General features: G+C 31.8%; 2 protein-coding genes across 2 annotated transcripts; one reads left to right on the top strand and one right to left on the bottom strand.

Moving 5' to 3' along the window:
- Nucleotides 1-299: 299 nt before the first annotated feature.
- LOC110942810 lies at nt 300-1,163 on the bottom strand. The gene has a single exon (XM_022184573.1). It carries the CDS (start codon nt 1,161-1,163, stop codon nt 300-302), a length of 864 nt encoding a protein of 287 aa, XP_022040265.1.
- Nucleotides 1,164-23,711: 22,548 nt separating this feature from the next.
- LOC110942809 (lupeol synthase-like) lies at nt 23,712-26,542 on the top strand (the record flags this gene model as incomplete). Its single annotated transcript, XM_022184572.2, has 7 exons — nt 23,712-23,787; nt 24,645-24,751; nt 25,308-25,397; nt 25,517-25,717; nt 25,847-25,931; nt 26,034-26,203; nt 26,354-26,542. Coding segments are annotated over exons 1-7 (918 nt in total), but the record flags the coding sequence as incomplete, so codon positions are not given.
- Between the last annotated feature and the right edge of the window lie 140 nt (nt 26,543-26,682).

The following is a 26,682-nucleotide window of genomic DNA, read 5'->3' as shown; positions in this document are numbered from 1 at the left end:
GTCACCCACTCCCCTTCTATCCATAAGCCACTGATCATATTCCTTGCCACATGACTGTTTACAATAGCATGGAAATAGCTTGTATTCTCGTCTACTAATTCCACCCAACGTGAACGTGCCTTCTGCTGCATATCCATTGCCCGAACATCGTGCCATTCTTTTATTATTTTCTTACAATCCTGCCAGGATGCCAATTCTGGCACAATTAACGGTCTACTTTCAGCTGGCCCGTCCAGAATTCTCAGCTTGTTTTGCGCTATTACCAGTTCCTTTTCATCTTCTTCTTTTTTCCGTTTTCGCTAAACTCTTAGTTCATCTCTTACTGCCTTTAGTTTCACAGCCAACACTTCATCTTTAAACCTTGACTCACACGATTTTTCCAAACCTTTTCTCACCGCATCATCAAACCCGTTCATTGTGAACCAATTATTGAATAGTCTAAACGAGGATGGTCCGAAACTGTTATTGACTGCCGATAATATAATAAGGTTGTGGTCTGAAATTTCCCTATTTAATGCCAATAAATTTGTGTTTGGCCATTTCATCATAAAGTTTCCACAAACTAGAACTCTATCTAGCTTACTTAAATTTGAACCATCTTCTAATAAGAAAGTGTATTTCATACCCCCCATATTATATTCCTGAAAGCCTCCACTACTTATAAAGTTGTTAAAACTCATGGCTCCGCTTGCGTCAAAAACTGAGTTAAATCTGTCTTTTGGTATCCTGACTTCGTTGAAGTCACCTATCAAAATCCAATATCCAGCTATTTCGTTTTTAATAGCTAACAATTCATCCCACATTCTCCTCCTATTTGCTAAAATCGTCAAGCCATAAACATTTACAATAACCAATTCAATGTCATCCCCAACTACTTTGCCCTTTACTAACAGATAGTTTTGATTCTTTATTTCCAATTCTTTTTTAAACATACCTGGATTCCATAATGATAATAAACCTCCCGATCTCCCGTCCGCATCCACTTTTGAGAAATCGACCTCTGAGTTATTCCAAAATTTTCTTATCTTGCTTTCCGGTAAATTCCTGAATTGAGTCTCCTGTAGAGCTATAAAAGAAAGGTTAAATTTCGATAAAAGACCACTTACTCCTGCCGCTTTCCCAGCACCACCAGCACCTTTAATGTTTAAAGATCCAAAATTCATTGTAGCCCTGCATCCACCTGATCTTCTACAGCAGCTTCCTTTATCAAATTCTCTACTCTTGACAAATCAATCCCAATTTTTTCCCCAAACTTCTTTTTAGCCATAATTTCCTCCTCGATATCCTCCTTGTTATTCCCGTTCTGGTTGTTTGCTACCTGCGTTTCTAATACTTCAGTACCTGATTGTGTCTTTTATTGGTTCGAGCTTTCCTCCCAATCGGATTCTAGATCGTCGTCCAAACCCCCTTCACCTTGTTCCAAGTCTTCGATTTCTTCCTCTACTAACCTTATTCTGATCTTGTTCCTCCTCATGTAAGCCCTGCCTCTTTTATTAATATTTCTTCTTTTGGGCCTTAATCTTGATTCGTCGACAACTCGATGTTAAGATCTGGTATCCTGCCTTTGCAAATATCCGCATTGGGTCTCAAGCTTGCATTACGGGCTTCTGTTAGGTTAATTCTTTTCCTTTTCTTGTGGGCTTTTACTCTTGGCCCACTAGAGCACCCTGTTTGGCTATTGGGCCCATTATTTACCACAGTGTTCACCTCATCTGAGTTATTTTCTTTATGTGCATCGTTTACTACATCGCCGCCCTTATTAGATGCCATATTTAAAACGTTTACCTCGAAACTCGTATCATTCAACGGTAACTCTTCGACTGACTTTGCCGGCGCCTCGGTTTCCTTGATTTCGTCGTTCCGTTTTCCTTCATCAATGCCTACACCAATTTCTGGCGAGTTTCTTACCGGATCTGGTCCTCCTTCAACTTCTTCGCCGATATCCATCTTCGCCGTCGGTTGTTCTTCATCGGAATGAATCCGTGAAGTGGGTTTTCCTGGAGTGTCATATGTATCCAGTTCCGTAACAAAATCCGGATCCCAGAATTGATTGGATTCCGTAACACAGACTTCATACAGAAAATGCTTCCACCTAATTGTGGTTTTTTCATTTATCGTAGCCCCATGGTTTACCAGAACGCCGACCGAGTCGTAATTGAAACTGAGATCATTTTCATTTGCATAAGATGGTCTTACCACTCTCCCGAACTTTTCACCAATGCAATTAAAAACGCCATCAATCCATAGTTGCATTGGAACACCCCTGATTTTTAGCCATGAAATTCTTTGAAACGGAATGTACTCCCCATTCCATTTTTTCCGCTTTTGAGCCAAACATTCTAAACTTCTTCATTTTTTGACGTCAAGAACTCCATGTGTTCCTCTGTATCGAAGACGGAGAGCACGTTCAAACCTCCGATATATCTCACTTGATCATCCCTGAGACCAAGATGCTTCCTCATTTTTTTGATTTCTCTGAGTTGTTCCAGCTCTTGAAGTTCACCCAGCACTGCTTTTCCTTTCCATTTAAAGTAGGCCTTTGACTCATTAGCAAAAGTAAGTCCGTTTTCTTCCTCCTGTTGTATCTTCTTACCAGCCACAACCCCCGCCCAGCTCACCCCTTTTTTTTAAGCTGCAGTATCTTTTACCACAGGCCTGGTGTGTTCATTATTTGCTTGTTGTCCCAACTTTTCCACCCATCTCTTTCCTTTGTTTGCCTTATCGTTTATTACAATCTTCACAAATCTTGCCACATTTGCTCTAATTCTCCATCCGTAAAAGCTGATCTGATTTAGAGCCTTTACCATTTTATTGGCGTCTGTAATCTTGACGAAACTTAGAAAGCCAAATCGCTGACCCCTTTTATCCAATTTCTTCGCTATGTAAGCGTCTACAATTTAGCCATAATTCCTACATTCAGTCCATAGTTCACCATCAGAGATGTGGGGGTGTATGTTTGCGATATAGAAAGTCATTGCTTTTTCTTTCCTTTGGTCTTCCATTTGTTGGTTGCTGTGTTGATTTGAGTTCTCACCAGAGTTTTTGATTTCTCCCTCCTCTCTTTCCATTTGGCCAAAACACAGAATTTTAAGAGGTTAATAGGATTCGTATCGATCAAGCTGGACTATAAAGATAGCCGCAACCAATGACAGACCTACTAAGCAATCAAAGACCAGAGCTGACCAAAGGAAGTACTTATCGCAGTTAAGGAAGAAAAACAGTCCCGGGAGGCGAATGGAAGAAACGAAAAGACGATTTAGAATGAAAGGTAAGACGGGATTTGCAAACCAGAGTGTAAACCGTATCAAAACTCGCACGCTAAACCAAGCTATTCGTCTTCGTCGAGCCACCGGCGACTGGACGATTATTTCCCGGCGACTGTTGAGTGACTCACCTTAGAAAGTTTTCTTATTTTTTATCCCACAAATGTAACACCCCGTGTTTTCGAATGTCAAAGTCAAAGTCAAAGTCCAAGTCAACTTTGCTCAGTGCCGCGCCCCGATGATTCCGCCATCGGTTGGGGTGTGACAACAAATCGCACCGCATGAATTGATTCTCTTAATTAATGTCTACACATGACTCTTAACTAAACATCTTTTTTAATGTTTGTTGGGGATGGTCTAATAACTTTTACTATTAAAATCAACTAGTTTTTTTTTACCCACCGCGCGTTGCGGCGGCGTCATACGCGAAATGATAACGTATAGACTACAATCAACCAAACTTTTTTCCAAACTAAATTTACGTCAAAACGTATGATAGCTCAAGTTTATACCGTCGAATCAAAACGTATTACATTTGACCTGATTTGTTTTCAAATAAAGCTTACGTCAAAACGTACATAAAAACATTTAATAATTGACCCAACTCGTTTTCAAACAAAAATTACGTTAAAGCGTAGAAGAACTCGAATTTATATTGACATATCCATAAAAAAAAGTGTAAGAAATTAGTTTAGGGTAAGCTCGAAACTTTAGAAACTTGAGGGGTTCAAGTGATATTTATAAAGTTAAGGGTTACCTATGACATTATAGTGTAGAGGTAGAATGGGTTACATGTCAAAAGTTTGAATGTTAAAAAGAAGTTAGAAAGTATGGGGGAGTTTTTTTGTCAAGCTTTAAAGTAGAAGGCTCATTTTTATCAAGTTATAAAGTTGGTTTTTGTCAAGTTAAAAATTTGAGAGGGGATTTTGTCAATTAAGAAAAGTTAGGGTGAAATTTTGTCAACTCAGAAAGTTGATCACCGACCTTTCAATTTAAGATTATATATATAACTATAATTAAAATGTGCTATATTAAAACAATGGTATATTACCATAATATAAATTAGCAACACAAAGTTGCTTTATGTACTTGTACACTATGTATTGGGGCTCTTTCAAAAATAATTGGTTTTTTTCATTTTCAACACAAAGGTTTTAATCTTTTAAATTTAACCACTTTATTTTTTTTACTTTTTTAACGGCGTATGGTTAGCATGTTGCTAATCGGGTTAGTAGTTAGTATCACCAATTACCAAAATATAAATTAGCAACACAAAGTTGCTTTATGTACTTGTACACTATGTATTGGGGGTCTTTCAAAAATAATTGGTTTTTTTCATTTTCAACACAAAGGTTTTAATCTTTTTAAATTTAACCACTTTATTTTTTTACTTTTTTAACGGCGTATGGTTAGCATGTTGCTAATCGGGTTAGTAGTTAGTATCACCAATTTAGTATCATTACCATAATATAAATTAGCAACACAAAGTTGCTTTATGTACTTGTACACTATGTATTGGGGGTCTTTCAAAAAATAATTGATTTTTTTATTTTCAACACAAAGGTTTTAATCTTTTAAATTTAACCACTTTATTTTTTTTACTTTTTTTAACGGCGTATGTTAGGATGTTGCTAATCGGGTTAGTAGTTAGTATCACCAATTTAGTATTAAAATTTCCCATTGCCTGGATTTGAACCCAAGACCTCCAAGTGAAGCAAAGCTTCCCACCTCCTCTTTGACCACTACCCCAAGAGATCATTGGTTAATTTCTTTACTTTTAACGCAATACCTTTCATTTTTTAAATTTATTCGTAACATTTTTTTATTTTCAACTTTGGTGTCTCATACTTTTAATTTTTCGCAAGTTTTTTGTTTTTTCGTTCTAAATTTTGCGAGTCAACACACTACAACGTGCGTATGGGGTTCAACGTTTTTCCGTCTGTTTTTTCCCTTTTGATAGACTGTCACAACCCCTCTAATTTTTCTCTGTTTGACAAGTTCGTCACAATGCACAGGTCCTAGATCGACTTAGTTATTATTTTTTACGTTTTACGTTTCGGTCTAATTTATTCGCATTAACAACCTGCAACAGGCATGCGTGGTTCAACGATTTTACGTATGTTTTTCGTTCGGCGTTATTCTTTCCTTTTTTATTTATTTAATTTTTACGAACTCTTCCTGTCACACCCCAACCAATGGCGGAAACATCGGGATGAGACGAAGTGTGAAGATTGCTAGAGACATCATGACGCTATTTGTGACAATATTTAATAAACCGATTTCATTTCATAATTCATTCGTCAACATTACAAAGAATTCAAATAACGTCAAGTTCAAAGGAAATACAATACAACATAATCAAAATTGATACAACGATTAAACCTAAACGTCTATATGTGTATCTAGGTATCAACGCTACTTCATTTCATAGCATCATCATCCTCAACCTGTAACATGTTTAAAATACAATTCAATGAAAAAGCAAAGGCGAGTATACAAGTTTAAGCATAAGTATAAGTATAAAAGTTTAAAACGAATCCACATGGCAACTAAGTCTATATGAGATCAACCTAACATGGCATGCAATATTTCTAGCCAACCTCTGTTTACGCAAGAAAGTTTAATTAATTCAACATGACCCAAGTTTAAGGGGGGTGGTGCGTTACTCCTATAGCGCTATACATGTCGAAGGGAGGCTCGTGAGAGCTAATGACTAAAACATATCACATAAGTATGGTCCATGTAAGCATCAAGTATCATAACATAGTATTCATGTATAAGGATTGTTTTGTGCATTGCATAAAGAATAAGTTTAAGTGTAGTTTAATAGTAAAACATGTTACACCCCAAAAAGTGGTAAACATAAAAAGGGGGTTGCGAGTATACTCACAAATTTGCATGGCTTTCCGATTATCCAATGTGACGAAGTTGATGAGGTTAGTAGGTTGAATATGTTCGTTTAGGGATTTAGGAAGTTAAAACACAAGAATATATGTATTCGAAAGTAATCATCCTTTAACACCAAGTACTTATTCTTGACACTATGAAACCTTAAAGGTTAATGTTTTCATGAGTAATATACTCATTAGAATCGTAACAAGTCTTATGTCTTGGATGATGTATTCTAATACTTTGACAAATGAACACAAGTCCACCATCAAGAGTTCGAATAGTAAATATATGTATAAGTATTATTGGTATTATTTAGTCCATCAATCAAGCATGAGGTAGAAGATAAATCTTCATTTAGGTACCTCTATTGTGTCATAGAATTCATGTAGGAGGTAGGAAGAACAAGTTTCCATTTAGGTACCTCTTATGGTTCACCACTACACTTGATGTAAAAACATACAAGGAGGGTCATAAACTTACAAGAAATAATCAAATAACAACAACAACTAATCTATGTGAAAACATCAAGTAGTGTGTGGATTTATATGAAGGATAGCCCAAGCTAGTCCAACCATCACACATTCATCAAACTTCATGCTTGAACACTACTTGTGGGTAAAACCCTAACTAAAACAGAATGTTTGTGAGGTTTTAACCTCTGATTTAACATGTCTCAACCTTATTTTTAAGCCTAACCAACCATAAAATAGGTTGTAAGCATTAGGACATAGGTTTGAGATGAGAAAACTCAAGTTTGGTTAAGTCTAACAAAGATTAAATGAAAACAGAAACGAACAGTGGACTTTGGAGCCTATTTGCCAGAGTTCCAGGGACTTATTTACTGTGAAAAACCTATGGAATCGAAGCCAAGGTCAATCCAAGCACATAGGAAAAAGAATGGACTAAATCGGACAAGAAATGAACAAGTTATGCTCATTTTCGTGAAGGTGTATGCTTCTGTCCGAACTTCAGAATTTAGCTGCGATTTTGGATGATTGAGAGAGTTGTGAAGGTGTTTCTAAAGTGTAAAAAACTTGGGAGGCCTTGGGTATTTATAAGGGATGGATTAGGGTTGGGTTGGTTGCCATTTAATAGAGTTGTTGGCGGTTGAAATAAATAAAAAAAAAAAAAACAATTCAAATCATCCTCCAATCTGCGATTGGAGTCTGCCTTGGGCAGCTTGTGTTCCTTTATTATTTTCTTATCCTTTTTAACACATTGGGTAGTGTACAGTATGTTTGGTTAATTATATAATTAACTATATATGTAATATGATGTAGTGGTTTAGATTTTAATTAAATCTAAAATGAAAGTGGCATCAGCCATAGTTGTGGCCGAGTGGCTCTCTTTTCAGCCAATAAACATCTCTTTTTTTATTATGTGAGAACTAATTGATAGTTATTGTAATATGTATGTTATATATATATTACAACAAATCAAAAAAGGGGATTTTTGGCATCTTTGAAGCTGCGATCGGACAATACAATAGTCCAACAACAATTGTCCTTTTATGTTTTTTTTTTTTGGACAAAAATAACTTTTGGAACATAAGAACATTCAACCTTTACGTTGATGTTCATAATACTATTATTATGTTATTTTATTATTATTATATTATTAGGATTATTATTATTATTATTATTATCATTATTATTATTATTATTATTATTATTAACAAAATTTAACCACGTATGTAATACCAGGATGTCGAGTATCGGTTGCACGTGTGCATTCGAGATTGTTAACGTATAACCCAAGTATTGCAACACGTATAAGTATGTATAAAAAAGAGAATTTCATTACGATCGAAGTCTCGGATTTACAACGGTTCGAAACTAAATACGAAATACAAAAGGAACAAGCTTCCAAAAATAGAAATACACGACACGTTTTCTAATTAAGGAAAGTTACGAAAAAGCAGGGCGTTACACTTCCAATGTTGGTGGTCGCTGGCAGTGGTACTACTTGGCACGATTTTACAAATGTATTTAACCTCGTATGTTTTTTACTAATAATTTGTTTCGAGTTTACCCCTATACTTCCTTTGTTTTCATAAAAACTATTTTTACGTACATATTTTTATGTATGTGTTGGTATGAATTCGATTTGCTCTACATTTTGACGTAAACTTTTTTTTTGAAATGAGTCAGGTCAAATATAATACGTTTAAAAAACATTTTTTACATGCATATTTTTATGTATGTTTTAGTATAAATTCGAGATGGTGTATGTTTCGACGTAAATTTTTTTGTAAAACGAATCAGGTCAAATATAATATGTTTTCATGTTTATTTTACGAATGTTTCGTAAATTTGTTGCGAACCGAGTGGAGTCAAATTGTGGTTTCTTTTTTTCCTTTTTTTCAAAAGCTCTAATTAATCTCTTTTGAGTATATGTATCCGTTTTTCCGCTATACCCGTTACATTTGTCTATCTATGAGTCGGGTCACATATAATACGTTATGATTGCACGATATAAATTTGATTTACTTTGTGTTTTGATCCAATCGCAATGCTTATATAGGTTACATTAAGTTCGATCGGATACGTCGAAACACCCGTTTTCATATGGTTAACGCCTCACATAACATTTGAACTAATCCATTCGATGTTTGCAATGTGGCCGCAACGCAACGCGCGTGGGTGTTTTTGCTAGTTATAAATATATATTAAAATATTTATAAATTTATAAGAATTAATTAATAACCGATAAGTAAATGAGCTCAAGCTTTTATAGTAGAACTCGAAGAAAACCAACCTTGTATTAGAACTTTCATAAATTAAACAAGTCTTCGCCGTTTTTTACTCGTAGTGTTATATTTTATCAAAAATTTTCAAAAAAAATATTTTTGTAGTGTAAAATATTGTATTTTTAAGAGGCTGGCCCCCACTGATTTGGATTTTAAGAATCAGACCCCCATCGAGTTTTCGTTCAAACTCCGCCGCTAGGCTCGATTATACCCCTGGATGAGCCCAACGTTATCATTTATATAATTATTATGACTATGGCCGCATTGCGGCGAACTTCTTTGTCATTTAGTCTGTGTTTACATGTGTTTTGAAATCACTACGAGTGCATTACGCGTAGAACCGCTGACAAGAATAAAAAGAAAATGTAGAAAAAAAACAGTATAAGATAACCGAAAGAAAATCAACAAAAAATGTTTTATGGTAATGATGTTGTTCGTATGACACCCGTGGTCAGAGATAAGCAAATGGTATTGGGTACCGGTACCGAATTTCCCAAATCGAAATATTTTAAGTCAATTCGGTAGCAACTTTTGGCGTTCCTGGTACCGGTTTGCTACCAGTTTTTACCTTCATATACCTGTACCGTAACCGGTATTTTCGGTACCAGTACCAATTTAGTATCGGTTGGCACCGAGCTCATCCCTGCCCTTAAACTAAAAAAACGAAAACACTAAAAGTTGAAGAAAATCAATAAAAAAAGTTGTAGGATATCGTTGGTGTTTGTACGGTACCCGTGATCAGGGATGAGCAAATGGTATTGGTTAGGAGTACCGAATTTCCCGAACTAAAAATTTTCAATATCAATTCAGTACCGACGTTTGATGTTTTCAGTACCAGGCTGGTGCCGGTTTTTACCTTCGTGCACCGAGACTGAACAGGACTGTACCGGTATTTTGATAAAAGATGGATAAATGAAAAAAAATACCGAATTTCCTGAACCGAAAGATTTTAAGTCAATTCGGTAGCAACTTTTAGCGTTCCTTGTACCAGTTTGCTACCAGTTTTTACCTTCATATACCGTACCGTAACCGGTATTTTCGGTACCAGTACCGATGGTTGGCACCGAGCTCATCCCTAGCACTTAAACTAAAAAAAAGGAAACACTAAAAGTTGAAGAAAATAAATAAAAAAATTGTACGATACCATTGATGTTTGTACGATACCCGTGATCAGGGATGAGCAAATGGTATTGGTTAGGAGTACCGAATTTCCCGAACTAAAAATTTTCAATATCAATTCGGTACCAACATTTGATATTTTCTGTACCAGGCTCGTGCCGATTTGTACCTTCATGTACCGAGACCGAATAGAATCGTACCGGTATTTTGATAAAAGATGAATAAATGGGAAAAAAAAGCTTGCCACGTGGCAAGCTTTGAATGGAGAGATACTGTTCACAAACTTGTGTTTTAAAAAGAATTGTCACGTGGCAAGCTTTAAATGATGAGATACCATTCACAAACTTGTGTTTTTAATATATAAGAAAATTGCCACGTGGCAAGCTTTAAATTGTGAGATACTATTCACAAACTTGTGTTTTTAATATATAGGAGAATTAAAGCTTCACACTCATTTATGACTTTGGTATTCATTTATGATTTTTCATTTAGTTTTTTTAATGGAGATTTTCTTCATTTAGTTACTTAATATCTAGTTTTTTTTTCCTAAAATAGTGTAGTTACAAAAATTAGTTATCTATATGGGTACTTTAAAAAATATTTCCAAATTAGGTAATTTCTTTTATCTCTTTAAATTTTCTTGAAAACTTATTTGTGTCTGTCTCTCTTTCCTAATCTAATTGGACAAAACCTAAATTAATGATAACATAATATTGCTATTTAATAAACTTATATTTTTGTAAATTATTATTTTCTATCTTACGTTATATCTCTGTTTTTAATTTGTAATAAAAATACCTCAAGTTTAAAAGTAAAAAATTCATGTATTTAGTTTGGCTTTTATTTTAAGAATAAAAAACTAATATAATCATTTACTCAATTTATTAAGAGATTAATCGTGTTCTATTCATTCTTTTATATATGCTATAGCTTAAATAATTATACACTATACTAAAAACAAATAATTTGTTTATAAGTGAATCGAACAACAATTACGTTGAACAACTATGAGTTTTTTCCTAAACTAGTGTAGTTACGAAAATTATTTACCATTTTGGGTAATTTGAAAAATATTTACCAAAATGGGTATTTTTCTTTATCTCTTTTATTTTTCTTGAAAATTTATTTATCTCTCCTAAGCTAATTGGACAAAGCCTAACATAGTATTGTTATTTTAATAAACTAATGTTTTTGTAAATCATTATTTTATCTTACCTTTTTTAATTTATATATCTTTGTTTTTAATTTGTAATAAAAATGTCTCAAGTTTAACAGTAAAAATTCATGTATTTAGTTTGGCTTTTATTTTAAGAATAATACATCTCTGTATAATTATTTAATCTATAATATTCAAATCGTAATTGCTGAACGTAAATTGTTATATTGTTTTTATTTCACGTTTTTTTAAAAGTATGTATATGCTTTTACGTCTTTGTAAAAATGTGTATATGCTTTTATGTTTTTGTAATTGTACTTTTTAACTAAGCGTATAGTTGTTCGAGTTTTTTTCTCAAAATAGTGTAGTTAAAAAATTATTTACCTATTTGGGTACTTTAGAAAATATTTACCATATTGGGTAATTTCCTTTATCTTTTTGAATTTTCTTGAAAACTTATTTCACTCTCTCTCTCTCTCTCCTAATCTAATTGGACAAAACCTAAATTAATGATAACATGGTATTGCTATTTAATAAACTTATATTTTTGTAAATTATTATTTTCTATCTTACGTTATATCTCTGTTTTTAATTTGTAATAAAAATACCTCAAGTTTAAAAGTAAAAAATTCATGTATTTAGTTTGGCTTTTATTTTAAGAATAAAAAACTAATATAATCATTTACTCAATTTATTAACAGATTAATCGTGTTCTATTCATTCTTTTATATATGCTATAGCTTAAATAATTATACACTATACTAAAAACAAATAATTTGTTTATAAGTGAATCGAACAACAATTACGTTGAACAACTATGAGTTTTTTCCTAAACTAGTGTAGTTACGAAAATTATTTACCATTTTGGGTACTTTGAAAAATATTTACCAAAATGGGTACTTTTCTTTATCTTTTTTATTTTTCTTGAAAATTTCTTTATCTCTCCTAAGCTAATTGGACAAAGCCTAAATTAATGATAACATAGTATTGTTATTTTAATAAACTAATGTTTTTGTAAATCATTATTTTATCTTACCTTTTTTAATTTATATATCTTTGTTTTTAATTTGTAATAAAAATGTCTCAAGTTTAACAGTAAAAATTCATGTATTTAGTTTGGCTTTTATTTTAAGAATAATAGATCTCTGTATAATTATTTAATCTATAATATTCAAATCGTAATTGTTGAACGTAAATTGTTATATTGTTTTTATTTCACGTTTTTTTAAAAGTATGTATATGCTTTTACGTCTTTGTAAAAATGTGTATATGCTTTTATGTTTTTGTAATTGTGCTTTTTAACTAAGCGTATAGTTGTTCGAGTTTTTTTTTCCCAAAATAGTGTAGTTAAAAAATTATTTTCCTATTTGTGTACTTTAAAAAATATTTACCATATTGGGTAATTTCCTTTATCTTTTTAAATTTTCTTGAAAACTTATTTCTCTCTCTCTCTCTCTCTCCTAATCTAATTGGACAAAACCTAAATTAATGATAACATGGTATTCCTATTTAATAAACTTATATTTTTGTAAATTATTATTTTCTATCTTACGTTATATCTCTGTTTTTAATTTGTAATAAAAATACCTCAAGTTTAAAAGTAAAAAATTCATGTATTTAGTTTGGCTTTTATTTTAAGAATAAAAAACTAATATAATCATTTACTCAATTTATTAACAGATTAATCGTGTTCTATTCATTCTTTTATATATGTTATAGCTTAAATAATTATACACTATACTAAAAACAAATAATTTGTTTATAAGTGAATCGAACAACAATTACGTTGAACAACTATGAGTTTTTTCCTAAACTAGTGTAGTTACGAAAATTATTTACCATTTTGGGTACTTTGAAAAATATTTACCAAAATGGGTACTTTTCTTTATCTTTTTTATTTTTCTTGAAAATTTCTTTATCTCTCCTAAGCTAATTGGACAAAGCCTAAATTAATGATAACATAGTATTGTTATTTTAATAAACTAATGTTTTTGTAAATCATTATTTTATCTTACCTTTTTTAATTTATATATCTTTGTTTTTAATTTGTAATAAAAATGTCTCAAGTTTAACAGTAAAAATTCATGTATTTAGTTTGCCTTTTATTTTAAGAATAATACATCTCTGTATAATTATTTAATCTATAATATTCAAATCGTAATTGCTGAACGTAAATTGTTATATTGTTTTTATTTCACGTTTTTTTAAAAGTATGTATATGCTTTTACGTCTTTGTAAAAACGTGTATATGCTTTTATGTTTTTGTAATTGTGCTTTTTAACTAAGCGTATAGTTGTTCGAGTTTTTTTTTTCCCAAAATAGTGTAGTTAAAAAATTATTTTCCTATTTGTGTACTTTAAAAAATATTTACCATATTGAGTAATTTCCTTTATCTTTTTAAATTTTCTTGAAAACTTATTTCTCTCTCTCTCTCTCTCTCTCTCCTAATCTAATTGGACAAAACCTAAATTAATGATAACATGGTATTGCTATTTAATAAACTTATATTTTTGTAAATTATTATTTTCTATCTTACGTTATATCTCTGTTTTTAATTTGTAATAAAAATACCTCAAGTTTAAAAGTAAAAAATTCATGTATTTAGTTTGGCTTTTATTTTAAGAATAAAAAACTAATATAATCATTTACTCAATTTGTTAACAGATTAATCGTGTTCTATTCATTCTTTTATATATGCTATAGCTTAAATAATTATACACTATACTAAAAACAAATAATTTGTTTATAAGTGAATCGAACAACAATTACGTTGAACAACTATGAGTTTTTTCCTAAACTAGTGTAGTTACGAAAATTATTTACCATTTTGGGTACTTTGAAAAATATTTACCAAAATGGGTACTTTTCTTTATCTTTTTTATTTTTCTTGAAAATTTCTTTATCTCTCCTAAGCTAATTGGACAAAGCCTAAATTAATGATAACATAGTATTGTTATTTTAATAAACTAATGTTTTTGTAAATCATTATTTTATCTTACCTTTTTTAATTTGTATATCTTTGTTTTTAATTTGTAATAAAAATGTCTCAAGTTTAACAAGTAAAAATTCATGTATTTAGTTTGGCTTTTATTTTAAGAATAATAGATCTCTGTATAATTATTTAATCTATAATATTCAAATCGTAATTGCTGAACGTAAATTGTTATATTGTTTTTATTTCACGTTTTTTAAAAGGATGTATATGCTTTTACGTCTTTGTAAAAATGTGTATATGCTTTTATGTTTTTGTAATTGTGCTTTTTAACTAAGCGTATAGTTGTTCGAGTTTTTTTTTCCCAAAATAGTGCGGTTAAAAAATTATTTACCTATTTGTGTACTTTAAAAAAAATTTACCATATTGGGTAATTTCCTTTATCTTTTTAAATTTTCTTGAAAACTTATTTCTCTCTCTCTCTCTCTCTCCTAATCTAATTGGACAAAACCTAAATTAATGATAACATGGTATTGCTATTTAATAAACTTATATTTTTGTAAATTATTATTTTCTATCTTACATTATATCTCTGTTTTTAATTTGTAATAAAAATACCTCAAGTTTAAAAGTAAAAAATTCATGTATTTAGTTTGGCTTTTATTTTAAGAATAAAAAACTAATATAATCATTTACTCAATTTATTAACAGATTAATCGTGTTCTATTCATTCTTTTATATATGCTATAGCTTAAATAATTATACACTATACTAAAAACAAATAATTTGTTTATAAGTGAATCGAACAACAATTACGTTGAACAACTATGAGTTTTTTCCTAAACTAGTGTAGTTATGAAAATTATTTACCATTTTGGGTACTTTGAAAAATATTTACCAAAATGGGTACTTTTCTTTATCTTTTTTATTTTTCTTGAAAATTTCTTTATCTCTCCTAAGCTAATTGGACAAAGCCTAAATTAATGATAACATAGTATTGTTATTTTAATAAACTAATGTTTTTGTAAATCATTATTTTATCTTACCTTTTTTAATTTATATATCTTTGTTTTTAATTTGTAATAAAAATGTCTCAAGTTTAACAGTAAAAATTCATGTATTTAGTTTGGCTTTTATTTTAAGAATAATACATCTCTGTATAATTATTTAATCTATAATATTCAAATCGTAATTGCTGAACGTAAATTGTTATATTGTTTTTATTTCACGTTTTTTAAAAGTATGTATATGCTTTTACGTCTTTGTAAAAACGTGTATATGCTTTTATGTTTTTGTAATTGTGCTTTTTAACTAAGCGTATAGTTGTTCGAGTTTTTTTTTCCCAAAATAGTGTAGTTAAAAAATTATTTACCTATTTGTGTACTTTAAAAAATATTTACCATATTGGGTAATTTCCTTTATCTTTTTAAATTTTCTTGAAAACTTATTTCTCTCTCTCTCTCTCCTAATCTAATTGGACAAAACCTAAATTAATGATAACATGGTATTGCTATTTAATAAACTTATATTTTTGTAAATTATTATTTTCTATCTTACGTTATATCTCTGTTTTTAATTTGTAATAAAAATACCTCAAGTTTAAAAGTAAAAAATTCATGTATTTAGTTTGGCTTTTATTTTAAGAATAAAAAACTAATATAATCATTTACTCAATTTATTAACAGATTAATCGTGTTCTATTCATTCTTTTATATATGCTATAGCTTAAATAATTATACACTATACTAAAAACAAATAATTTGTTTATAAGTGAATCGAACAACAATTACGTTGAACAACTATGAGTTTTTTCCTAAACTAGTGTAGTTACGAAAATTATTTACCATTTTGGGTACTTTGAAAAATATTTACCAAAATGGGTACTTTTCTTTATCTTTTTTATTTTTCTTGAAAATTTCTTTATCTCTCCTAAGCTAATTGGTCAAAGTCTAAATTAATGATAACATAGTATTGTTATTTTAATAAACTAATGTTTTTGTAAATCATTATTTTATCTTACCTTTTTTAATTTATATATCTTTGTTTTTAATTTGTAATAAAAATGTCTCAAGTTTAACAGTAAAAATTCATGTATTTAGTTTGGCTTTTATTTTAAGAATAATACATCTCTGTATAATTATTTAATCTATAATATTTAAATCGTAATTGCTGAACGTAAATTGTTATATTGTTTTTATTTCACGTTTTTTTAAAAGTATGTATATGCTTTTACGTCTTTGTAAAAATGTGTATATGCTTTTATGTTTTTGTAACTGTGCTTTTTAACTAAGCGTATAGTTGTTCGAGTTTTTTTTTTCCCAAAATAGTGTAGTTAAAAAATTATTTACCTATTTGTGTACTTTAAAAAATATTTACCATATTGGGTAATTTCCTTTATCTTTTTAAATTTTCTTGAAAACTTATTTCTCTCTCTCTCTCTCTCTCTCTCTCTCCTAATCTAATTGGACAAAACCTAAATTAATGATAACATGGTATTGCTATTTAATAAACTTATATTTTTGTAAATTATTATTTTCTATCTTACGTTATATCTCTGTTTTTAATTTGTAATAAAAATACCTCAAGTTTAAAAGTAAAAAATTCATGTATTTAGTTTGGCTTTTATTTTAAGAATAAAAAACTAATATAATCATTTACTCAATTTATTAACAGATTAATCGTGTTCTATTCATTCTTTTATATATGCTATAGCTTAAATAATTATACACTATACTAAAAACAAATAATTTGTTTATAAGTGAATCGAACAACAATTACGTTGAACAACTATGAGTTTTTTCCTAAACTAGTGTAGTTACGAAAATTATTTACCATTTTGGGTACTTTGAAAAATATTTACCAAAATGGGTACTTTTCTTTATCTTTTTTATTTTTCTTGAAAATTTCTTTATCTCTCCTAAGCTAATTGGACAAAGCCTAAAACATAGTATTGTTATTTTAATAAACTAATGTTTTTGTAAATCATTATTTTATCTTACCTTTTTTAATTTATATATCTTTGTTTTTAATTTGTAATAAAAATGTTTCAAGTTTAACAGTAAAAATTCATGTATTTAGTTTGGCTTTTATTTTAAGAATAATACATCTCTGTATAATTATTAATCTATAATATTCAAAACGTAATTGCTGAACGTAAATTGTTATATTATTTTTTTTTCACGTTTTTTTAAAAGTATGTATATGCTTTTACGTCTTTGTAAAAATGTGTATATGCTTTTATGTTTTTGTAATTGTGATTTTTAACTTAGCGTATAGTTGTTCGAGTTTTTTTTTTCCCAAAATAGTGTAGTTAAAAAACTTATTTACCTATTTGGGTACTTTAAAAAATATTTACCATATTGGGTAATTTCCTTTATCTTTTTAAATTTTCTTGAAAACTTATTTCTCTCTCTCTCTCTCTCTCTCTCTCTCTCCTAATCTAATTGGACAAAACCTAAATTAATGATAACATGGTATTGCTATTTAATAAACTTATATTTTTGTAAATTATTATTTTCTATCTTACGTTATATCTCTGTTTTTAATTTGTAATAAAAATACCTCAAGTTTAAAAGTAAAAAATTCATGTATTTAGCTTAGCTTTTATTTTAAGAATAAAAAACTAATATAATCATTTACTCAATTTATTAGCAGAGTAATCGTGTTCTATTCATTCTTTTATATATGCTATAGCTTAAATAATTATACAATATACTAAAAACAAATAATTTGTTTATAAGTGAATCGAACAACAATTACGTTGAACAACTATACACTAAGTTAAAAAGCACAATTACAAAAATATAAAAGCATATACACATTTTTACAAAAACGTAAAAGCATATACATTCTTTTACAAAAACGTGAAATAAAAGCAATATAACAATTTACGTTGAGTAATTGCGTTTTGAATATTATAGATTAAATAATTATACAGAGATGTATTATTCTTAAAATAAAAGCCAAACTAAATATATGAATTTTTACTTTTAAACTTTTGAGACATTTTTATTACAAATTAAAAACAAAGATATATAAATTAATAAAGGTAAGAAAAAAATAATAATTTACAAAAACATTAGTTTATTAAAATAACAATACTATGTTATCATTAATTTAGACTTTGTTCAATTAGTTTAGGAGAGATAAACAAATTTTCAAGAAAAGTTTAAGAGATAAAGAAAAGTATCAATTTTAGTAAATATTTTTCAAAGTACCCAAAATGGTAAATAATTATTGTAACTACACTAGTTTGGGAAAAAACTCAGTAATTCAAACAAACGTCTTTGAATACATTGTTCAACTACAGGTTGAATTGACTTATCATGTTATTTGAATTGAGACCCAAAAAGATTGCGACATTTGACTTGTGCAGTTCGAAGTCAAATATCTTTAAAACAACCTTAAATAGTAGTGACTTTTTTGTCACATGTTAAAACAACTTTAAATAGTAGTAGAGGAATCGTATGGACCAAAACTAATATCATCCATTTGTTTCTAGTTCGTTAATTTACCTTTGGAGCCCCTTAAAAATATACAAATGTTATGAAATTAAGGGGATTTAAAAAAATGGTAGTGTTTTAATTTTCATGTGTTATCTAGTCAACAAATAAATTAAAGTTGATATTTGTAATTTTTTTTGTTATTGTTATATTTTTTTATAGAGTCGGGTTGTATTGTACTATTGTATGTGATGATCATTTACATTATATTATATGATGTGTTATTTACCAAATTAGAAAGAAAAAAAAAAATAGATAGAACGAGGCCTAACTAATAAAAAAAGATGATTCAAGCAAATTTCTACACAGTTTTTTGGCGGGTTATATCCAACAAAACAATTTCGGCAGCTATACCGTTTATTATACAAGTTGTGTCAGTTTAATGCTAATTTAACACTTTTGTATGTGTTTTTGAACAAAGCTAAGAAAGGAGAACCAGGTTAAAGAAATACCAGACCCAATATAGTTGAAAGAAACAGAGGAAGTGACCTATGAGGCGGTCACAACTACACTTAGAAGAGCCATTAGCTTCTACTCTGTTGGATATTTTAGTGTAATTTGAGATTGCGCGTGACATACAAATAAGAGTGCACGCTTATTTGAATGTCATCGGGACTAACGGGGGATCCAAGGGGGCAGCGCCCCCGAGAGAAGCGGGGTCCAAGGGGCGGCAGCCCCTGGCGGGGTCCAAGGGGCAGAGCCCCTGGCTGGGGTCGAGCTGCATCAGAAATTAAATTTCGGGCTAAATATGCACTTTTGAAACATGAGGGACCAAAGGTGTTTTTGTTCAAAACAAAAACTGCAGGCAGTTATGGAAAACTGTAAATACGCTCTCTCAAACGTTTTTCCAAACCCTAGACGAATTAGCAGTTCGTCAAATCCCTCAAAATTCTCTCAATCAAATTCTCATACAGAAATCTAGAATCAAATCTGATTTTATCCGATCAAAGATTGGTAGCCACTCCAATTGTTTGATCTGAAAGTAATTACACGACTTCAGATTTATCCAAGCAATTTCGAAATTTTCCAACAAAGATCAAACAATTCAGTGAAGATGACAAGCGGTGGTGAATCTGCGAAGTCTATGACGAACAAATTTGCGAAATTTGACAAGTTTGAAGGGCAAGACTTTCGTCGCTGGCAAAAGAAGATGCATTTCCTGTTGACGACTTTGAAAGTGGTGTACGTTCTGAGTACCCCGATGCCCGAAGAAGTGACGAATGAACCGCTGGAACTAACTAGGAAGCGTGGAAAGTGGCTGAATGATGATTACATCTGCCGTGGGCATATTCTGAATGGTATGTGTGACTCTCTTTTTGATATATATCAAAATGTTGAATCTGCAAAAGAACTGTGGGAATTACTAGAGGCCAAATACATGGCTGAAGACACATCCAGTAAGAAATTCTTAGTCAGTGATTTTATGAATTATAAAATGGTTGATGATAGATCCGTCATGGAACAATATAATGAATGTCTAAGAATTCTGGGTCAATTCGAACAACATGGTTTAAAGATGGATGAAGCAATTTCTGTTCCATCTATCATTGATAAACTTCCTCCTTCTTGGAAAGATTTTAAACATACTTTAAAACATAAGAAGGAGGAAATGAATCTGGTTGAACTTGGAAGTTGTTTTCGAATTGAGGAGTCTTGTCGGGCCATGGAAAAGGTTAACAAAGATAAACATGTTGGTGGGTCTTCTGTTAACATGGTGGAAGAAAGTGGTCCTAGTTCTAAAAATTCTAACAAGGGAAACAACAAAAGGAAGTTTCAAAGTGGGTCTAACAAGAAGAACAAGGCTGTGAAACATTCAAAACAGACTAAGGATGAGGGCTGTTGGAAGTGTGGTAAACCAGGACACTTCAAGAAAGATTTTCGTGTTGGTAAAGCCAAGAACGAAACTGGTACTAGTGGATCCTCTAAGGATCCAAAGCAACAAGGTCAGAAATTAAACTTTAATTATAATTCGGATGTGAATTATGTTTCACTAATTTCTGAAGCATTTTATGTGCAGGATGATTCTGTTGCTTGGTGGTATGACTCGGGAGCAACAAGTCACGTATGTAAGGATCGAAGATGGTTCAAGGACCTTACATTAATTGAAGATGGATCTGTTTTAAAGATGGGAAATGTTGCAACCGAGCCAATCCACGGAATTGGAAGTGTAGTACTAGTATTTACTTCTGGAAAAACTCTAAGTTTAAGTAATGTATTGTATGTACCTGGCATTCGGAAAAAATTGTTATCCGGTATTGTATTAAATAATTGCGGGTACAAACAAGTGTTAGAATGTGACAAGTATATCTTGTCAAAACATGGTTCTTTTATCGGATTTGGTTACTTATGTAATGGTATGATTATGTTAGATCTAGAAGTGCCGTTTAGTGATGATCCTGTTTGTATGATTGATTCTGTATCTAGTGTAAATTCGTCTAAATCTGAATTATGGCATGCTAGATTAGGACATGTACACTATAAACGCATTATGGAAATGTCTAAAATGAGCATAATTCCGGCAGTAAATTTAACAAATGAAAAATGCTATATCTGCAAGTTGAACAAAATAACTAGAAAACCCTTTATGCAACATGTTACTAGAGAAAGTAAACTGTTAGATTTGATACATAGTGATTTATGTGATTTTCATGGTACACCATCATTAGGTAATAAGAAGTATGTTGTAACCTTTATAGATGATGCTACTAGATTTTGTTATGTTTACTTGTTACATGCAAAAGACGAAGCTCTGGAAAAGTTTAAAATCTATAAACAAGAAGTAGAGCTTCATCAAAGTGGATTGATCAAAACTCTACATACCGATAGAGATGGTGAGTATTTTGATCCGGTGTATTTCCAATCAACTGGAATAATACACCATACCACAGCTCCTTACACACCGGAACAAAATGGTGTGGCGGAAAGGAAGAATAGGACACTAAAAGAGATGGTTAATACCATGTTGTCCCATTCGGGTCTAAATAATGGGTTTTGGGGAGAGGCGATGTTGACGGCTTGCTATTTGTTAAACCGGGTTCCTAATAAAAGGAACAAAACAACCCCTTTTGAGCTTTGGTATAAAAAGCCACCTGAGTTGCAAAAACTGAGAGTTTGGGGTTGTAGAGCCGTGGTAAGGCTCAATGATCCTAAGATAAGAAACTTAGGGGAAAGAGGTATAGAATGCATTTTCATTGGATATGCGGAGCATTCATTTGCTCACAGGTTCTATGTAATAGAACCAAATGACCACGTGTCAGTACATACGGTCATTGAGGCAAGAAGTGGAAATGTAGAATATGGTGAAGAGAGATTCACATCTATACCTAGGCCAAATGATATGAATCCTTCTTTAAAGATTTCTAGTGGAAAAGAAATTATGCCTTCAACTAGCACTGAACCAAGAAGGAGTTCGAGAGAAAGAAAGGCCAAGTCTTATGGTGACGACTTTCAATTGTACTTAGTTGAAGGATCGAGGGTTGATATTAATTTTCAATATCAATATTGTTTCAATGTCGATGAGGATCCAAAGACATATAGTGAAGCAATGGCTTCAAGGGATGTTTCCTTTTGGAAAGAAGCCATCCAAGATGAAATGGATTCTATCTTGCAAAATAACACTTGGAAATTGGTGGATTTACCTCCCGGTTGTAAACCATTAGGAAGTAAATGGATCTTCAAGAGGAAGATGAAGGTGGATGGTACTATTGATAAGTTCAAAGCCAGATTAGTAATCCAGGGGTTTAGACAAAAGGAGGGTATTGACTTCTTTGATTCATATGCTCCTGTAGCAAGGATATCTACCATTAGATTATTATTAGCACTTGCTGCTATACATAATCTTAAAATTCACCAAATGGATGTGAAAACTGCATTTTTAAATGGTGAATTAGATGAGGAGATTTACATGAAACAACCAGAAGGGTTTGTTATACCTGGGAGTGAAAACAAGGTGTGTAAACTAATTAAATCTCTTTATGGCTTGAAGCAAGCACCTAAACAGTGGCATCAAAAGTTTGATGAGATTGTGTTGTCTAATGGTTTTGTTTTAAACCAAGCAGATAAATGTGTTTATAGCAAGTTTGATGCTTCTGGAAACGGAGTCATGATCTGTTTGTACGTAGATGATATGTTGATTTTTGGTACTAACCAAGATCAAGTTGATAGAACAAAGGAATTTTTATCATCTATGTTTGCTATGAAGGATATGGGGGAGGCTGAGGTGATTTTAGGTATTAAAATCAAACGTGAGAACAGGGGCATTTCAATCTCTCAATCCCACTATATTGAGAAGATCCTGAACAAGTTTAATTTCAAGGATTGTTCTCCCGCAAGTACTCCTGTTGATCCTAGTTTGAAGTTGTTACCTAATAAAGGTATTGCAGTATCTCCACTTGAGTACTCAAGAGCAATTGGATCACTTATGTACGCTATGATCAGTACCAGACCAGATATAGCGTATGCTGTTGGAAAGCTTAGTAGATTTACTAGCAATCCTAGCACTCATCCCTGGCAAGCATTAGGTCGAGTATTCAAATACTTGAAAGGAACCATTGATTATGGTCTGACTTACATTGGATTTCCTTCAGTGATTGAAGGATATTCAGATGCAAGTTGGATAAACAATAAGGAAGATCATTCTTCCACAAGTGGTTGGGTATTCCTACTTGGGGGAGGTGCTATTTCTTGGGCTTCAAAGAAACAGACTTGCATAACTGACTCAACTATGGAATCTGAGTTTGTAGCCTTAGCGGCAGCTGGTAAAGAAGCTGAGTGGCTAAGAAACCTGATTTATGAGATTCCATTGTGGCCCAAACCTATATCCCCCATTTCTATAAGGTGTGATAGTGAAGCTACATTGGCTAAAGCATATAGTCAAGTGTATAATGGCAAGTCAAGACACTTAGGTGTGAGACATAGCATGGTTCGTGAGCTCATCATGCATGGTGTGATTTCGGTTGAGTATGTCAGAACTCAACAGAACTTAGCTGATCATTTAACCAAAGGGTTAACTAGAGATCTCGTGAAAGTATCAGCTGTGGGATCAGGGTTAAAGTCCATCTGAGAACTCTCATGTTAAGATACCCAATTCCCACCTAATATGACGTTAGGTGCAGAATTCAATGTGGAAAGCTTAACATCTAGAGTTTGGAACACAACATTAAATCGTCCCAAAGGTATGTGTTTAGATCTGCAAGTTAAGGAAGGTTGAGGTATATCTTCTTAATAGCTCTTTTGAAAAATTGCATTTGCAGGTGCAAGATTAAAAGAGCTACCTATATGAGCATGAAGTTTAGCTGCTTCAAGAAGCTTGGACTTGGCTTTGATATGCTTATGAAGGATAGGGACACAGGCTAGTAAAAGATAGTGTCAAGTTAGATCTATGTATGTAAACTAATGTGTATATTATCTTCATGTATTCACTATGGATATTAAGGGTTCAATCCTTAGTGAGACCCTTAAATTGGAATATTTGGAATGTGTAATATACTAATATGAAATTCAATCGTCACGACATTTCATTTATGCATTAGTTTGTTTTGGTTGCTATGAACAAGTTAGTTAATCTATGATTACACTAAAATGGGGGAGGTATGTTGGATATTTTAGTGTAATTTGAGATTGCGCATGACATACAAATAAGAGTGCACGCTTATTTGAATGTCATCGGGACTAACGGGGGATCCAAGGGGGCAGCGCCCCCGAGAGAAGCGGGGTCCAAGGGGCGGCAGCCCCTGGCGGGGTCCAAGGGGCAGAGCCCCTGGCTGGGGTCGAGCTAAATATGCACTTTTGAAACATGAGGGACCAAAGGTGTTTTTGTTCAAAACGAAAACTGCAGGCAGTTATGGAAAACTGTAAATACGCTCTCTCAAACGTTTTTCCAAACCCTAGACGAATTAGCAGTTCGTCAAATCCCTCAAAATTCTCTCAATCAAATTCTCATACAGAAATCTAGAATCAAATCTGATTTTATCCGATCAAAGATTGGTAGCCACTCCAATTGTTTGATCTGAAAGTGATTACACGACTTCAGATTTATCCAAGCAATTTCGAAATTTTCCAACATACTCCACTATCCAGGCCCATGATGGCCACTGGCCTGCTGAATCTGCTGGCCCTTTGTTTTTCCTTCCACCATTGGTATTTGGTAATTACGTTAGGATCATCAATTATTCATACACACTAATAAATCACCAAAATGAACATGTTCATCCAAAAATTATCAAAGGAAACATTTGATTTTAGTTTTTTTATCAAAATAAAAAAAGAAGGCACCAACGAAAATTTAGCCGCACTTTACTTGTCTCTTTTTATTGGCGCGCAATTTTTCAAAGGCTAAAATTTAGCCTGCGCTTTTTTAGGTGTTGGCTAAAAAGGGAGGCTAAACTTTGCCTTTAGCTAAATTTAGCTCATGGTTCAAACATGTATTATTTTGATTGATTTTCTCGTGCAGCCTGTTATACCTTTCAAGGGTTTATTATGCCGGGTAAAATTTAGCCCACACTTTACCGTTTTAGCGGATGGTGCTTAATTGTCCTCTCCTGATTGGTTTTTTTTTTTCATAGGTCAATTTTTGCAATGGCTAAAATCCAATGCTTATTTTGGTCATTTTAGGGTCAACATGTTTATTTTGGCGATTTTTCCTAATAATAGTATGCATCTAGATTATCCAAGTATCTAATATGTCTATACACAGGTGATAGCACTATATGTGACAGGAGCCATGAATGCAATTCTCACACCTACACATCAACTAGAAATCAAATGCTACATTTATAATCATCAGGTGTTTGCAACATTTTTGGGTAGTTATCAAGTTTATGCTATATATATATATATATATATATATATATATATATATATATATATATGTCATGCCCCTAGTTATTAATTTTATGATCACAGAATGAAGATGGAGGTTGGGGAATACATATTGAGGGTCACAGCACAATGTTTGGATCAGTATTTAGTTATGTTACCTTGAGATTGCTTGGGGAAGAAGCCGATAGTGGTGCAGAGGACATGGCAGTGGTTAAAGGTCGTAAATGGATCCTTGACCACGGTGGTGCAGTTGTGATTCCTTCGTGGGGGAAGTTTTGGCTCGCTGTCCGTTTCTTATGGCTTATGTTAACTACACATTTGTTTTCATTTTTGCAATCATTAATATATGTGCTTTGTGTATGCTTCCGAAACGCACAAGAAGATATATATTCAGTATCTTGTGTGCTTTTGTAGGTACTTGGAATATACGAGTGGTCAGGTTGTAATCTAACACCACCTGAACTTTTGCTCCTCTCTTATTATTTCCCACTTCATCCAGGTTAGTTATCATTTACACCTAGCGATTGACCTCATTCTAGGACAGCTTTAGTAGTTGGTGTTATAAATTCCACCTAATAACATCACTAATGTAAAAGCACAGGCAAAATGATGTGTTATTCTCTCTTAGTTTACATGCCAATGTCATACGTATATGGCAAAAGATTCGTGGGAAGATTAACCAGCAGATTAGTTCAAGCACTAAGGCAAGAGCTTTATACAGAGCCGTATCAGGATCTCAACTGGAATAAAGCAAGGAATACATGTGCAAAGGTTAGTTAATACATGTCCAGATTTCTCATCTCAAAGTCACAAAAAAATATAGACATATGCAAAATAAGCTCATCTCAAAATCAAAAAAAAAAAAAAAAAAAATAGACATATGCAAACTAAGATATATCATTTATTGATTATGTATTTCAGGAAGATCTCTACTTTCCACGTCCACTTGTTCAGGATATCGTTTGGGGTGTTCTTCATAACATTGCTGAACCTATTTTAAGATGTCAATCCTTTTCGAAATTACGAGAAAAGGCCTTAAAAGTTGCAATGGAGCATCTTCACTATGAAGATAAGAGTACTAGATATCTTTGTATTGCATGTGTGGAAAAGGTATATGTTTCCATTAAAAAACATAGCATGTTTTAGTTGTCTTTATTCCAAGTATAAGCTAGTCCGGACGGTTAGGCACTTAAGATGGCAGTTGCCCTTTTTCCAAGTGTAAGCTAGTCCGGAAGGGTTAGGCACTTAAG

Source organism: Helianthus annuus, unplaced genomic scaffold, assembly GCF_002127325.2.
Source record: "Helianthus annuus cultivar XRQ/B unplaced genomic scaffold, HanXRQr2.0-SUNRISE HanXRQChr00c067, whole genome shotgun sequence".
Taxonomy (NCBI): Eukaryota; Viridiplantae; Streptophyta; class Magnoliopsida; order Asterales; family Asteraceae; genus Helianthus; species Helianthus annuus.
The sequence above is the reverse complement of the archived record's forward strand: the minus strand, read 5'-3'. Positions and strand labels throughout refer to the sequence as shown.